The sequence below is a fragment of the Neovison vison genome, chromosome 5, assembly GCF_020171115.1.
Source record: "Neovison vison isolate M4711 chromosome 5, ASM_NN_V1, whole genome shotgun sequence".
Taxonomy (NCBI): domain Eukaryota; kingdom Metazoa; phylum Chordata; class Mammalia; order Carnivora; family Mustelidae; genus Neogale; species Neogale vison.
In genome coordinates, this window is record NC_058095.1 from 91,628,126 (window position 1) to 91,644,046 (window position 15,921).

A 15,921-nucleotide genomic window follows, 5' to 3' on the forward strand; every position below is an offset into this window, starting at 1 on the left:
ATTTGGTCAGCTTGTGACCTGGCAGAGATTTACTTAAATGTCTAGGTCTTCCCTCCCACCACCCAAAAAATCCAGAAAGGGAAGTTCATGCAGCCCAGGAGGGTTGAAGCAAATGCAGGTGTCTCTGTTGTTTCCCTAGGCTGCCTCCAGTATGATAAGATACATAATCCAAATGTCAGGAGGGCAAGGTCCCCATTGCCCACCCTGGCACCAGCCAGCACTCGAGACACATGGGCCCTGTGCCTGCCTGGTCTGTGAGGCAGAGGGACAGGGGCTGTTTGCTGGTTCATGCACTCTACTCTATGACCTGGGTTGAGCATCCTCTGTCTTCAGCAGCCACTCCCCTGGTTGGTGTAAATGCTCTGAAATAGTTGATTCTCATGAGTTTCCATGATTTGTGGTGGTATTGATCCCTGGAGCTTCAATTTTCTGTGACGTCACTCCACCCATGGTTATATTTTGGACATGCTGTGGTGGAGCTGCAGTCAGTTCCTGTCTGTGTTTGACAAAACTATTTAAGTTTGATGATATTTTTACTCTTTATTAGGGTGAGCAGGAGTACATTTATCCGCTAGAATCTGGAGTATGAACTCTGTTGTAGTAACAGTAACTCAGGAAATAATTTTTATTTCCCTTCAATTTAATAATACCTTGTCTCTATATAGTGATTTTTGTCACAGGAATGTGACAGGCTTTACAAATAGGTCATTATTTGTAAAAATGGAAGTGTTCACGTTTTTGTAAGTAGAAAAGAATTGAGCATGTGTTTTCTGATTGAGCATTATCATACAATCAGTTATCCTAGTCACGTGTCCAAAGCTGGCCTAGTACTGGTCCAGGGATCCTTATTTTTTATAGAGTAAAATATTCTGTTCTATTATTTGGTAAAATAGAATAGAAAAATGATAAAAAGAATATGGTAGAGCTTAAAGTAATGTCACATTTCTTGTTATTTGTTTGACCAGAGTAGGTGAATCTCCACAGAGAGGCTATAAGAACCAGATCTTAACCTTTTTTGTCATAAGTAAGGTACCATTAAGGGAGTTCAGGTATGGTTCTGTTTTAAATGTGTATCTGTACTTGAGAGTGTTGTATAATTTTCTCAGGAAAGTTTTTTTTGGTATTGATATAAATAGGACTTGTAAAATTCAGTGTACTCACTCAAATTAAGCATGCCATTATATGAAACTTGGTCATATTTGAGAAATTTCTTTTTGATGTTCTTATTAAGCTGACCAGAGGCTTAGCAGAGTAATATGTGCTAAGCCCAGTGTCACCATCATAACTTTCTGACAGAGCTGAATTAATGAGAGCATTTTCAGTAACTCCTTGTCTCATGAACACTTAAGAGATTAAAGACGTGGATTTTTGTTGTTGTTTTTGGCACCAAGTCAATGTTATCACTTTCTCATTCTTTGACTGATTTAAAAGATTTAAAAGTGAATCTGAATCTTATTTTATTCTCTACATATAAATATTCTCTACAAATAACACATTTATTTGTGAATTATATAGCTAATCATTTCACTGAAGATGTTAGATCAAGTAATACAGAGATCATAGCTTTTAACACCTAATAGGAATATTGAGGTTCTAATGGATATGTGAACTTCTGGAGGTGAAAGTTACCTGTCTGATGTTTTTGGTTTGGTCATTTATCATTGAATTATAATGATTCAGATATGTAACTTGCTTAGCTTCTGTCTCTTACATGGTGTGTTTGTGTATATATTACTGTTAGGTGGAAAAGATTACATAAGTGCAGGTCTGAATTTGCACTCATTTGGTCAGTGATTAATCATAGAATTGAATTTTCCATAGTTGCTTAGATGGAGAATGTTACCTGTGTAACTTACATGTCGTGTATATGCCCCTGTGGCGGCTGCTGACGAAGGGAGTAGGCTGCTTTAATTTCTTCTGAAAAGAACTATATTCTTGAAAACTTTGAAAACTTGCCAGAAGTCTTCCCTGCTGGGTTGAAGATTTTGGGGGTGCTGTGGAAGATAGAGGGAAGTTGGAGGTACACATGAACATGTACATATGCACCATTGGGTAAAAAGTTTATATGGCGTCTCCTCCATGGAACTTACAAAGAGGGCTTTCAGAAGACCTGTGATGGTAACAGAGGCCAGAGCCCTTCGGGAGTGTGATTGATTTCCAGAGGTTGATAATTGGTTGTATAGTAGTTCGGGGATATGAAGGTGTTTTGAGTTCTCCATTTGTGTTGGAGACCATCCCACCCTCTCTGTGTGTACCATTTATACCATGTGATGTCTTGCCAGGGTTGGCTTTGCTTTGTGCTGATCTCGGATTCTCAGACAGTACTTGCCACCCTCTGTGACATGCTGCGAGGGGGCCTTGCCACTTTTGGGCCTGGCCCAATCTTAAGAAGCCCATGTACTTTCTGTGGAGCATGTTTTCTCTTTGATGGCCGAGTTAAAACCAGAGGAGGCCACTGTAGAGGTCCTAGACCAAGATTCTTGGAATGATGGTGCACCAGTGTGGAGTGTCCAGATACTTTCTCAGTTATTTTGGCAGTGTCAGTCTCTTGGGGGGGTTGATCTGAAGTTGGGACTAAGAAGGAGTAAAGAAACTATTGGTTTAGTGCCTACTGTGCCAGACATTGTTCTAAATATTCTATACAGTTTTTAGAAACAGGCCATAATAAGTAAGCATTTTGTCCGCCCTGTTTTCCACATTTGGAAATTGGAGCACAAGAGTGTGAACTGTTTTGCCTTTTTTTTTTTTTAACTGTTTTGCCTTAAGTTCACACCGTGATTGTGAATCCATGTTGCTGCTGTCTTAGAATTATAACATTTTAGATTCACAGTGGATGCCATAAATCTGGTCTCTCTTACCTTGCTGATGAGAAAAGCAAGGCAGAGTGATTCTGGATGGTGACGCTGTGCTTAGCTCTAGGCCACGAAGGCAGGCCTCCTGCTTACAAGCCATTACTCAGTGATGGCACAGCCAGCATTTGGAATGGTCGAGTGTCTACTCAAATTCTCTGGGCTCTTGTTTCACCAGCCTGTAAAGCTAGAATCGAAGTACCTCTGAAGGAAAATTCAAGGCTTGGCTCTTTTAGTTACATCTGTTTATAAAGCCTTTCCCCAATTCTGCAGCTCCCAGAGTCATTCCTGTCCTGATAGCCTATAGTACATACTGCATACTAACATAATTTGACATTTGTTTTCCCCTCTGTAATTTTAAATTTATTTGCAATCATTTTCTATCTGGTTTCATGAAAAACCAATTTTTATTCACTGTATACTCCTCAATTGGATCATGACTTCATGATTCTTTCTTACCCGTTTAAATCTTTGGTAGCAATGTCTATATCAAAACTTCTTTTATTTAAACTCACAAGGGATGGGTGCCTGCGTGGCTCAGTCAGATAAGCATCTGCCTTCTGCTTGGGTCATGATCCCAGGGTCCTGAGATTGAGCCCTGCATCAGGCTCCCTGCTGAGCAGGGAGTTGGCTTCTCCCCACCTCTCTCTTCCTTTCTGCTCTCTGTCTTTCTCAAATAAATAAATAAAATCTTCAAAAAGATTTAAAAAATTAACTCACACTGGGGGGCAGCGGCGGGGGCAGAAAAAGCCATGGCTAATGAATGGGAGCGCCCGCCCGCGCCGGCCATCCTCTACAGGCGGGCTGTGCCTCCCACAGATCTCGAGCCCCAGGCCCCAGTCCTGGCGCGCCTTTGCGGGTCGGGGCTGGAGCTGGAGGAGGACGAGGGGCGGGGCCAGGCGGGGTCAGGCCGCGGGGCCGGGAGGGTGGGGTGGGGTGCGGTGGCCGGGGTCGCCGGGACGCGGTGCGCGCTGGGCCGGGGGCGTCTTCGGGGGCGCGGGCGCGGTCTTCCGTGGGGCCTGGACTCCGCCGGGGCCGCCCGCCTCGGCCGCGGAGCCCGCCTCGCTGAGGCCGGCCCGCAACCCCTGGGACCTCCGGCCCGCGCCCCCCCTCCCTCGGGCCCCCCGGCTGACAGCTGGCGCGCCCGGGCCAGGCGGGTCGCGCCCGAGACGGGTTTTCCGGACGGCGGCGCTCTGTTGACGAAACGCCCCGAGCGCCCGAATGTTGTGTGGCCGGGGCGGGGCCGGCGTGCGCTCCGCCGTCCGCCCCACGCGCTTCGTCCGTCCCCGCGAGGCGCCCGAGAGCCGAGGCGCGCGCGACCGCCCGCGCGTTTCCAGGAAGAGCCGCCGCGGCGGGTCGGGGTGCCGGGAAGCGCGTGTCCGGGAAGCGCGGCCGCCACGGCTCTGAGCAGGCCCGGACTTCGTGGGGAGACGCGAATCGAGGTTGGGCTTTCTCGTCGCCGTTGTCCCTCCCGGCCGGACTGGATCGTCCGTGGGTCTCGTTTCGCCCTTTGCGGTGAGCGGCACCGCCCCGCCCCGCCAGGCGGCTCCGGCCGCACGTCTCCGCCGAGAAAACGGGAAGTGTTCCGGAGTTCGCTCTAACAGGATTCCGCGCACCGTTTCTGCGAAGCCGCTTCAGGGCGCGCGGGGCCTCAGGGGTCAGCGCCCGCCGATCTGAGCCCAGTCCTGGGATCCTCCGCGGGGAGGTTCTCTCGCTACCGCCGCTGCTCCGGACCCGCTCGCCCTCGGGTCAATCAATGAAATCTTTTAAAAAACCCGGTTCAGACTTCAGCGAAGCGGGTGCGTCCAAGCAGGGCACCTCGTGCCGCTCCACAAGCGAACAAGTTTCGCTCGTCCGCGTCGTCGTGGCGAAGTTCCGGGGCGGGATGACCCGGTCGGCCTCGGGGACGCGTGCGAGGAAGAGGAAGCCGCGTTTCGGTTGGGTCGGCGCCGAGGCGAGGCCGCGTCTGGAGAGGAGAGTGCTCCCGGGAGCTGCGCTGGGCTCTGGGGGTCCCGGGGGTGCGGTTGCGGGGACGCACGGTCCGGGCCGCCCGCGCAGGCCGCGTCTCCCGCCGCGCTTCTCCGCACGAGACCCGCACCGGGTCCACGCGGGGCGAGAGCCGGGCTCCGTGCGCCTGCCCGTTGGCCCGCGCGACCGCACCCGCCACGCTGCGTGTCCCGCGTGGGCCTGGTGTTTCCGACGTGAAGACGCCGCTGCGCTGGGTGTCCCCGCACGCGCGCCGGGGTTGGTGAGGGACCCGCTGCCGAGGGAGCGGCCTCAGCCTGGAGCACGGGCGCTGCGAGGATAGTCGGCTGGATCTGCGGCCACGCATGCCGGAGCGCGCCTTGGCGTGAGGCGTGTCGGGCTGTGTCCCCGCCGAGGCCGCAGAGCGAGCAGAGGGCGGAGGCGCGGCCGGTGCAGCTGGTGGAGCGGGGGTCGCCGTCCGCGCGCGCCTCGTCTTCACGCTGCGTTCGCGGCTTTTCCTTGCGGGGCCTCGGCAGCTCCGGCTCGTGGACGCTGGTCCGACGGCCTTTGGCGGCTGCGGCTTCGTGAGGGACGGCAGGTGGGGCGCTGGCGCGGAGCCGAGCCCCGGGGGGCTCCGCCGCTGCAGCCTGCTGCGTCCTGCCGAGCCTCGCGCACCGAGCGGCGTCCGGCTGCGGCTTACTCTGCTCGTGGCCGCCCGGGCTCGCGGCCGGGGCCGTAGGCGGCTGTTCTCGCCGGCGCGCGGGGCCCCGAGGAGTTGGGCTGCGTGGAGCCCGCGGGCGCCTCCGGCCGTCCTGCAGCCTGTGCGGCGCGGGCGCTCCACGGGGCTCCCACGACTGTCCCGGGGCTCCCCCTTCTCTCGCCCGTGTCTCTCCAGCCCTCCCTCACCCCACGTTCCAGCGCCGGGCCTGTCTGCGTCGGGACGTGGCTCGGATTGTGGCTCGGATTGTGGCCCGGATCGTGGCCCGGATCCCTCCCAGGTGAATCCCTCGGCGACTTGCTTCTGGTGGTCCGAGCTCGGGAAGGCGCTGCTGGGAGGAGACCAAAGCCTCCACCTCTCGCGCTCTGGTCCGGAGCAGAGTCCTGGGGCGGAGAGTGCTTGACCCGGGGAGGGCTCAGCCGGCCCGGCGCCCATGTGGGGACGTCAGGCAGCGGCACGCGTTAAGAGAAGGCCTTGCCTCAGGGAACCTGAGTGAGGACGCCAGGGACAGCCCTGGCCCAGAGAGAAGGCCCAGCCGGCCCGTCTGGGAAAGTATGGGCGGTTCCGTCTGAGACCCTGTTCCGGGAAGACCCCTGCTGGGTGGGGGGGTTTCCAGCCTATAGGATCTGGGTCCTGAATGGGGGCCCCAGGGAAGAAGCCCCAGTGTCGGGGAGAGGCCGGCCCTCTTGCAGAGCAGGAGTCCCGTGGGTGCCTCCGGGGGCACTGCGGCCTGTGCTCCTGACCGGCACCGGCTCCGTGAAGGCCCCTCGGCAGCCGTGCCCCAGCCCTTTCCCAGCACCCGCAGCTGATGGTGGCCCCGGGGCTGGGGTGCGGCAGGCTGGCCCCACTGGCACCGTGGCAGCTCTGGGCGATGGCATCCTCTTCCCAGATCTCTGATTGGATTGTGGTTTTGCTTTATTGTCAGCCTCTGGAGAGTACAGTGACTGTATCTCTGAGCCTCTGGTGGAATTGGCCTGAGTGAGGAAATCCATTTTTTTAATAATACATTATTATTATTATTATTATTATTATTATTATTATTTTTAAAGCTATCTCATCTTTCTTCTGACTTGTTTTCTTTTCTGTTGCATGGAGCAGATATTTATTAACATTACTGGCTAATGAGAGTAGCTTTCTTCCCCCCCTTGAATTTGAAGGGAAGGCAAAGAAGGGAACGAATATTTATGAGACACTGCTGGACCCTTTTATAGAGGTTTAAATTCCTTTCCTTGTAGCTATCCTCTGAAGTAGTTGGTGACATTTTCCTTTTGTAGTTAAGGAAACCGAGATGCAGAGAAGCTAATAACTTGATCCAGAGTGAGACTTACTTTGAGGATGCAGGACAGCTGGAGGATTTTCTAAGCAGGCATGAAAATCTGTGATGGAGGGGCGGGAATAAGTGGATCCTCTGGCATGGTTAGAATACACGGTCTGTGGTGTGTGATTGGCATTACATTGGAGAGACAATGTTCATGTGTTACTGTGTTCATCCTAAGGGCCAGAAATGCTTTCCTGGCATTTTACTGTTCCACATAAAGAGATGTAATAAGGTTGTATTTTGGGTAATAGAGCCTTTCTTCTTTTTCCTCCTTCCCCTGCCTTTTCCCCTGCCCTTCTGTTTTGGGGGGAAGGGGTTATACTTATTTGAATAAACAAGTATTAGTTCTTAGAGTAGGTGGTAAACATCTGGTTTACGGATTTTTTTCAACATATTTGAGGAAATTTTATGACCTGATAACTTGTGCTGGCGGGGTGAGGAGAGGGGCTTCCAACATTCGCACCAAGACAGATATGTTCAGTAGATCTTGTAGCTGCTGAAATATTTGAATTTGATGTTGTTCTGAAACAGTGGATGGCCAGATGAAAAATAAATGGTATCTGTAAACTAGCGATTATATGAAGGTTTTGTAGAAAGCCTAAAATAAGTCCTAAATTAAAAAAAAATAAATAAAGGCACTGTCATGTTTATATACAAGTGCTGGAGGGCAGGACGATGTTAAAGGAAATGTCTTGTTTTGGTAGAATTTGACCACCAGCCCACCAGGTCTCTTTAATCAGTACTTGCAATCAGGAAGTTGAGGATGTGTCCTCTAACAGAGGTTGGGCTTCCCAAGTCCAGGAGCGGAGCTCAGTCAGGAAACAACAGGGATGGGCTTCTGGGCACAGAGGTAGCTTAACCTCGAGTCAGCGCCTCGGAGGAGGCATAGCGTGTATGTTGTCTTGTGTGTGACTTTGCCAAGTGGTGTTCAGGTATTTTGTGAGTCGTACCGTATCAGTTTTATGTAGGTGGTGGTATGTTTTCTTGGGAGTTTTCAAGTCCCCATATCTAGAGTTGGGTTTTCAGTATTGCTGTCGTTTCCCTTCCAGCTATGCTTGGAGTCCGTTTAGTGGCATGTGCCACTACACAGGGACACCCTGACCCCGACCTCTCCCCGCTTTTTTTCAGGGACCCCAGTGCACAGAGTTGAGTCAGTCATATTCCTGAGACTGTGACACTCAGTTGTTGTCTGGGCGCAGGGCCCTTCTTTTTTGTTCCATTTCATTTTATTTTTTCCCTTTTTAATCCCTCACCCTCAATGCCATGTCCCAGTCCTCTTTCAGCACCCACTCAAGTATGTTTCTTGTATGTTCTTCAGTCCATTTGCCGTCTGTTATTTTTTATACATGTGTTAGTCTCATTTTTTCTTTAACGTTATCTTTTTGAGAAATGGTCGTGCTTTTGTATGTAAGTCTAGTTCCATGATTCTGACTCTGCTACGTAGTAGGATGGTTGGCAGTTGCACAGTCATTAGTGCCATTTCACACAACGTTCTTGTCGTTTGGGATCCGTGTGGGGATTTTCAGGTATATCGCTCCAAAGAATCGTTAGGTTATTGAATATCTGCATATTTGGTTTTCAGCTCTCCTGTTAGAGCACATGGTACAGCAGGGTCTTTAATGCATTACCCAGAAAATAGTAACACATTACAAATAGAATTTCTTAATCCATGCTTTGGTTTCCTGAGGAAGTTCTTGTGAACTAGTTTTTAGTCATATTATTAAAATCCTTTACTCTTCACTATCATCCTTTATTTTCCAGTAATGTTAGGGAGTCATAGGGAACATAGCTTTTAAATGATTTCTCTGTAATGCCTATATAACTGTGAAAACTTCATACTACAGATGCTAAGATCTCTGCTTTTGTTTCTGTTTTTTTTTAAAGGGTGCCAATGCCTCGGCATTAGAGAAAGAGATTGGTCCAGAACAGTATCCAGTCAATGAGCACTATTTTGGATTAGTCAATGTAAGTACCCGTTGATACTTAGTCTTCACCAGTACCTTTGGAAATAGTTTTTAAAATACTGCATGCATCTCATCATTTATTAAAGGAAAATTGTTTATTTGCCTCAATAGGCTTAATGCCAAGAAACTTGATTTGAAATTCCCTTTTTAATGAAAGGGAAACAAAGTTGCCCAAGGTCTTAAGAGTTTTAAAATCGTTTTTTAATTTTTCCTATTTTGTGTCAGAATTTTTCATAACTTAAATTTTGTATGGCTTATACCAAATGATCTCTTGATTCTTTGAGAATCCCTTAAATGCCTAAATATAAGTGGTCCAGATGTACAGGTATAATAAACTTTTGTAAATGCCTCCCTGTATCTGTAAAGTATTTGTCAACTTCTGGCAGTGTTTAACTAGTACATATCTACAAGGGCAAAATACAAGTAAAGGGTACATTCCCAAGGCTTGTGGAGGTAATTCTAGTAATTATGCATTATTAAAACTTTGGAAGAATGTTCTTTTAGAATTTTTAACCCTTTTCTGAATCATCAGCACACGCCACAATAGTTGTACCCTACAACTATTAGGTGGGTCCGTGGTGAGTGTTCTACACTAGAGAGAGAGAGAGTAATACGGGTGACAAAGAAAGTTCCATTGAACACACCTGTGTGTTACTAAACACTAGTATGTAATTGTGATGTGTGAGGTGGATTTCTTGTGTGATTTGCAGCAAGCAGTTAAAGTGGTGTGGGTGTTTCCTTTTTCTTTGGGAGTCCTCTCGTGGGTGTGAAGCTTGTGACAGAATCAGCATTCCCCACTCCACAGTGCCCTCTCCCCAGAGGAGGCTGGCCATTTTTCCTGGAATCTACCCCTGTATTCTAGATCAAGTGCCTATGCTGCTATTAGAAACAGTCCATTGGGGCACCTGGGTCATCAAGCATCTGCCTTTGGCTCAGGTTGTGATCTCAGTGTCCTGGGATCAAGCCCCGAATCGGGCACCCTGCTTGGCAGGAAGCCTGTTTCTCCTTCTCCCACTCCCCCTGCTTATGTTCCCTTTCTCACTCTCTCTCTGTCAAATAAATAAATCTTTAAAAACAAAAACAAATCAGTTCATTGACTTCCTGTTACGGTAGGTAAGAAACTTAGCCCTCTTCTAGCACCAGCCCTGCCCATTCTCTGGTATGGAATTCACCACTGCTTTATTTTTCCACATCCTTAATTTTCATTTATTCATTTTCATTAAATTTCATCCTTAATTTTCATTTATTCCAAGTCTTCAGCAGCGCCAGCAAATGCAAAAAGACTTCCTCAGTACCAGTTTGCACTGCGTCAGCCCCAGAATGTTAACATCCCTCTGGAGTCCTGTCATCCTACCGTGTGGCCTCTGCATCCTTTTACCTTTAGCCCGGACATCCCTTCGCTTCTCTTCTTCCCTGGATCCCGTCTTCTGCTTGGGTTTTTCCCTGCTTTGTGGAACATGTTCTGTAGTAGCTTCTTTAGGGAGTGTGCACAGGAGGTGACTTTGAGATCTTGTGTATTTAAGAATGTTTTGGTGATTGTCAAAACTAGATGGAGATCCTAAGTTACAACCTTCCTTTACAATTGTAAGGGGGTTACTCTGTGGACTTCTGGCTTCCGTTGACATCAGCAGGACTGATGCCCTTCTGATTCTTCATGTCTTCTGTGTGTGGCTCTTGCCCCTTAGAAAGATGTTTTGGGAGGCTTTCCTTTCAGAATGTGAATGGATAGCCAGTGTTCTGAATGTTCATGATGCATCTTCGTGTCTCCCACTGTTGTTGTGGACCATTTAGACCCCTAGGCCCCATGATGCGGTCCTTCGTGTCTCCTGCTGATGTTGGCTGTTTATCAACCCATTTAGACATATTTCATTTTCCTCAGTTCTAGAAGATTTCTGATACCAGTATTTGGATAATTGCTTCCAATCAGTGTAATCTCTTTGTTCTTTTTTCATATACTCTTAGTTGCATATTGAAATGCAGATTGATTCTCTGTTTTTCCTCCTTTTTCTTCCATTTTTTGATCATCTGATATTATTCTACATTTTGGACTATTGCCCCTTTTGGTCCAGGTCATTGCACTTTTTATTTCGTAGAGTGTTACCTTAATTTTTTTATCTTGTTTTATGGAAGCAATATTCTGTTGTTTTTCCCAAGATATTATTTATAATTTTTGTTGGTGAGGTTATCTTAGGCTTACAGGATTGTTTTGAGGTCCTCTCTCCCCCCCACCCACTGTTTTAAACTCTGTCTTTTCTAATGGAAGCATTCCTTAAATTTCATTCATACATAACAGTGAGATTCTGAAAAGCTGATTGGGACTTGGTGTACTATGGGTGGAGCTTGTCTGCTGTGGTTTCCTCTAGGGTGACCCTTGGCAGGCAGGTGTTAGAAATGGCTGCACCCCCCCACCTCCCTTTCCAATGGCTGGAGCATTTCCTCTGGGACTCTTAATTGGTGCTGAGGGACTTTCAGTTTCTGTCAGAGGTAGCTTAGTTCAGGGTTTTGTTGAGCCCTCTTGTTTTCTGTTTGGTGCCTCACTGCTGTCCTCTGCTGTCCTTAAGGACTTTTGAACCAGAATCTTCTGTGCAGCTTCTGTGGAGACTAAACTTGCAGTTGAAAGAAAGGTTAAGTGTCATCTATGGGTGTAAATGGTCCTTTTAAAAGACTTCTGACCAGATCGTGTTTTAAGGGGAAGCTTGACCCCCCCCCTTTTTTCTTGGTCTTTTGAGTTTTTGCTTAATATCTTCTTTTACTGTCATATTACTGGGATTTTGTGGGGAAGGTGGGGAGTTGACTATTTAATTTCCCTGGTTTAACACGATCTGGGCCTCTTCTAATGTCTTAAGCATCCATGCTTATGAGCAGAGGTGTCTGGTGATTGGAAGCCTGGTGTACATTCTGGCAATTCTGGCAAGGGCAGCACCCTAGCTCCTCCACTCCCATGAACTCCTTCCCTACGGCTCCCACCCCGATTCGGTCCATGTTCTTACGTTGATGTGTGTCTTGAATTGTGTCTCAGAAGAACCCATTTTCTTCAGCAGAGGAATGTTTTATATATTGAAGGCTGTTTTACCTTTAATCCTCTCCAGTTTAAATATTTCAGTCTCTCCATTTTGTGTCTGACTGTAACTTTTTCTGTAGCTAGACTAAGAACAACTAAAACAACATCCTTGAGAAAATTTATTATTAAATGAGTTCTGAAATTAGTCTATTTTTTTGTTATGCTGTTTTTTCTCTGATATATTGCTTTGTGCCAGCTGTGTAAAAAAAAAGAAAGAAAGAAAGAAAAGGAAAGGAAAGGATTTCTAAGAAGGTTTTATTTTTATTATTATTCTCATGGATCAATCAATCCAAATTAAAAGGGTGGTATTTGTGCTTCTCCCTGAAACTGACTAACTGATACTGAGTAACACCCAAGAGAAGCAGGAGGGAGTGAAGTTAGTAAGAGATCTTTAGAGGAAGCTTTGTCTTTTATCCCTTCCAGAGACTCATCTAATGGGTAGAAATGTAGTTTCTGATCTCTGTGCCTAGTTATTATGAAAAATTGGGATCTCTGAGGTAGCCAGCGCTCCAACTATGAAAGATTGATGAACACCTGAATTATATTGAGAAATTAATTGGTAGTCAGAGTAGGTGCAGCAGAACTAGTATAGTGTTTAACTCTGTGATTTAAACTTTCAGGCTACCTTGCGACTGTCTTCTATACTGTTAACTTTATTCTATAGGTCCTGTTTTGCAGCTCTTAAAATATCATCACTCTATCTCTGTCTCCACCCCTCCACGCCTTCCTTCTTTAAAAAAATTTTTCGGAGTTAATCACACTATAGGAGTCCCTTAAAAATGAAGGGTGGAGCTTTGTGGGGAGAGGGTAGGAGAGGGTAGCATATTTAATTCAGAGGTAACATTGTGACTTTTTTTTCCCTCTCTGTACCTGTCTACAAGGTAGTTAGTGTTGAAACAACACTGGAATATAACTGCTTTAAGAACTCTGGTTTATCTTTTCCAACAATTGAATTTTGTTAAAATGAGGCACACATATATTTTCTTTCTTTTATCAGTATGTTCTTAGGTAAGTATGCATTTTCAAGGTTCATTTTAATTGCTTCTAACAACAAGCTTACACCAAGAAGGGTTTCTATCAGAACTGCCTGGAGCCTTTTTGTGACTAGTGAGTGGCACAATCATTCACTACCACTTGCCTTTGGGAAATAGTACATGTATTTGGGCACTTAGAAAATCAGACTTTTTTTTTTTAATGGACAGAAGAAAAATAACCGCAGTTTAATTAACTGGCAGAAAATTCAACATAGGGGTTACTTTCAATATTGTTACTATAACCTATTTTCCATTACTTTCAGTTGCAGTTATCTTTTTTTCGAAGAATATTTTCACAGAGGATCGCTTTGATGGCAGTTCATTCTTAATATTCTGATGTCTGTCACTGTACTTTACATAATACATTGAGTGGGGATTTCCTGTTGGTTTAATTCTTGTGAATGCTTTAATATTTCTGATGTTATTAGAAAGCAGGAGGAATACTACAGTGGTGTGGGGGTTCAGAAACTATCTTGAGTAGGCAGGGTAGCCTTTTGAAAGCTTTCTGTTGCAGCGGAATATCCTGCTTAAATGTCACCTTTATAGGGTCAGCTAACTTCTTTGAAAATGAATTGTTTTGATCCGATGAACCAGATTGCCTTTTTCCCCTTGTATCTTTTAGCTAGTGAGTACTTTTTTTTGTATGTAGATAGAAAAGAGGTGATTTCAGTTAGCAATATCTCTTTTCTACTTTTGTACAGTCTGCCTTTTTAAATAGTCTTTTCTCATTGTTTTATGTTATGGTTCTGTATTAATTTTCTAATACGGTAGGAGCCAACAGACATGTCGCCTCAGCAAATCTATTTGTGAGGTTACAGTGGAATGTGCTTTTCCCTAAGATCTTTGTTACGAAATAACAGTTGAGTTCCTAGACCATCTTACAAAAGGCTTTTTACACCTGAATCGCTAGTGGTCATTGGTTCGAATTTTTGGTCCAGGGTACAGGAGCATTGTGAAAAACAGTGACATGAAACTTTCTTTCCATTTGCGAGTTATAAAACGACATCCTCAAGAATAAAGTTGATTACGCAAATGTCTTGGTTCTGTTTTTGTTTGAATTGATTGATTGTCATTTTGTTTCTCTCCACCTGATGGCCATAGGCTACTCGAGGGTTAGATTATCAGAGATCCCAGAGAATGTTTACATTAGATGTGAGAGAACAGCTGTGTCCCAAGTCCTCTGCTGAGATTGGGTCACGTGTCCAGCCCTGTGGCAGGGTCTGTGAAAGGGTTTGTGATTGACAACCTTACAGAATTAATGTAGAGAAGTTATTTTCTGTAAGAAGGGGTGGGACAGCGGAGGTAAGGGGTATGGGGTGAGGAATGCATTTCCACTAGCACATGGAAGGACACTTTTCGATCTGGTCCACTTGGCTGTGGTGAGACTGGTGAGTAGGGGCATGTTGGGTACAGTGTTCAAAAACAGGGCCACCTAAACAAACTGTAGTAGGGGAAGAGGCTCTTTCCTTAGAAGGGGATGTTCGTATCCTTAGAAGAGGATAGGCATCATCATCACCAGCCTCCAGCACGGGGGACAGTGGAGCATTTAAACATTTTAAAACTTTTTTTTTTGTTTTAGGCGATACTGTTAACATAATGGTGGTAAACCCCAGTAGTCTCCAAATGATATACGTAAGATGAACGATTGGGCTGTGGAAAGAAATACAGAATCACTAATGTTGATTTTTATCTAAAAATGAGAGCTAAGCCTTACTAATTCTTGTTTTTAAAGATTCTTTTATTCATTTTATAGAGAGTGTGTGCACCCAAACATGGCTGGATTAGGTGGGGGGGACGGGCAGAGGGAAAGGGACTTCCCGCTGAGTGTGGAGCCCGCGGAGGGTGGAGTCCGGAGGGTGGAGGCGGATGTGGAACTCCATCCCAGGCCTCTTGAGATCCTGACTTGAACTGAAATCAATAGTCAGATGCTCAATTGACTGAGCCACCCAGGGGCCCCAGCCTTATTAATCCTTATTAAATGTTGGATACTAGTATGCACACTCTATCCATGTGTGAAGTGGTCCTATGTCACTTCAGGTTCCATAGCACCAAAGAGTTGACAGTGTAACTGTCTCGTATTCATTTATGTGTTTATAAACTAGTACAATTTCAAGGTAGATTTAGAGATGATACGATTTAATTTCTGTTAATCTAATTTTTCAAAATGGTCAAATGACTTAAAAAGATAGTTTCAAAAATAACAGTGCCGTGATGAAGGCCTGGGAACTGTTGTTAGTGCTGCGGGTGGATTATTAGTTTAGTTCTTTTCAAGATTTTAGAAGGTGGGCCCTGTGTTGCAAACCCCGTTTCCAGACGAGGACGCGGATAAGCGGAGTGGTGTGGCAGTTTCCAGAGGTCCGAGAGCAGAATCGGACTTGGACCTAGACAGTTTGCTTTCAGAGCCTGTTCGCTTCGATGCTGAGCGGTGCTGCTTTCAAGGCCGATGATCACTCCAGTAAATTCAAACAAATTTGGTAGATAGGATGGAGAATTTAATTTTGAAAATACAGTAAGGCCGTAAAGGAAACTTTCCCCCTTGGACCTGTCTATGCATCTGTGTATCTATCTTTGATTGCCATTAAAGCCACATACAGAAATAACTGAACATAAACTCAGACCTGCAATCGAATATTAAAATCTATAGCCCACAGTTTATCACAAGGTGTACTTTGTTTCATTGCGCTCACTTAAATATTAATAATTTTTAGTGAAAACAAAATTAATGTAAATAAGATAAAAATTTTACATATTTACTTTGTCTCAGTCACATTTGTTACACAGTTGACTGTTGAACAACACAGGTTTGAGCTGTCTAGGTCCATCTATGTGCGGTTTGCTTTTTTTTTTTTGGTACACAGTATAGTATTGTATTTTCTTTTATGATTTTCTTGATAGCATTTTCTTTTCTCTAGCTTACTTTATTATATATAATACACATAACATACAAAATGTGTGTTAATTAATTGTTATAGGTGCAGCTTCTGGTAAGCAGTAGTCTGTTATTAGTGACGT

At 45.8% G+C, this 15,921-nt stretch overlaps 1 protein-coding gene across 1 annotated transcript in view; it reads left to right on the forward strand.

Annotated features, from left to right (window-relative positions):
- Nucleotides 1-3,601: 3,601 nt before the first annotated feature.
- The window catches only part of LOC122907425, a 59,454-nt gene continuing 47,134 nt past the window's right edge, over nucleotides 3,602-15,921 (forward strand). Inside the window, exons 1-4 of the mRNA XM_044250293.1 lie at nucleotides 3,602-4,364; nucleotides 4,454-4,506; nucleotides 4,634-4,648; nucleotides 8,735-8,815. Of these exons, the coding sequence (XP_044106228.1) occupies nucleotides 3,602-4,364; nucleotides 4,454-4,506; nucleotides 4,634-4,648; nucleotides 8,735-8,815 (912 nt within the window). The remainder of the gene's footprint in view (nucleotides 4,365-4,453; nucleotides 4,507-4,633; nucleotides 4,649-8,734; nucleotides 8,816-15,921) is intronic.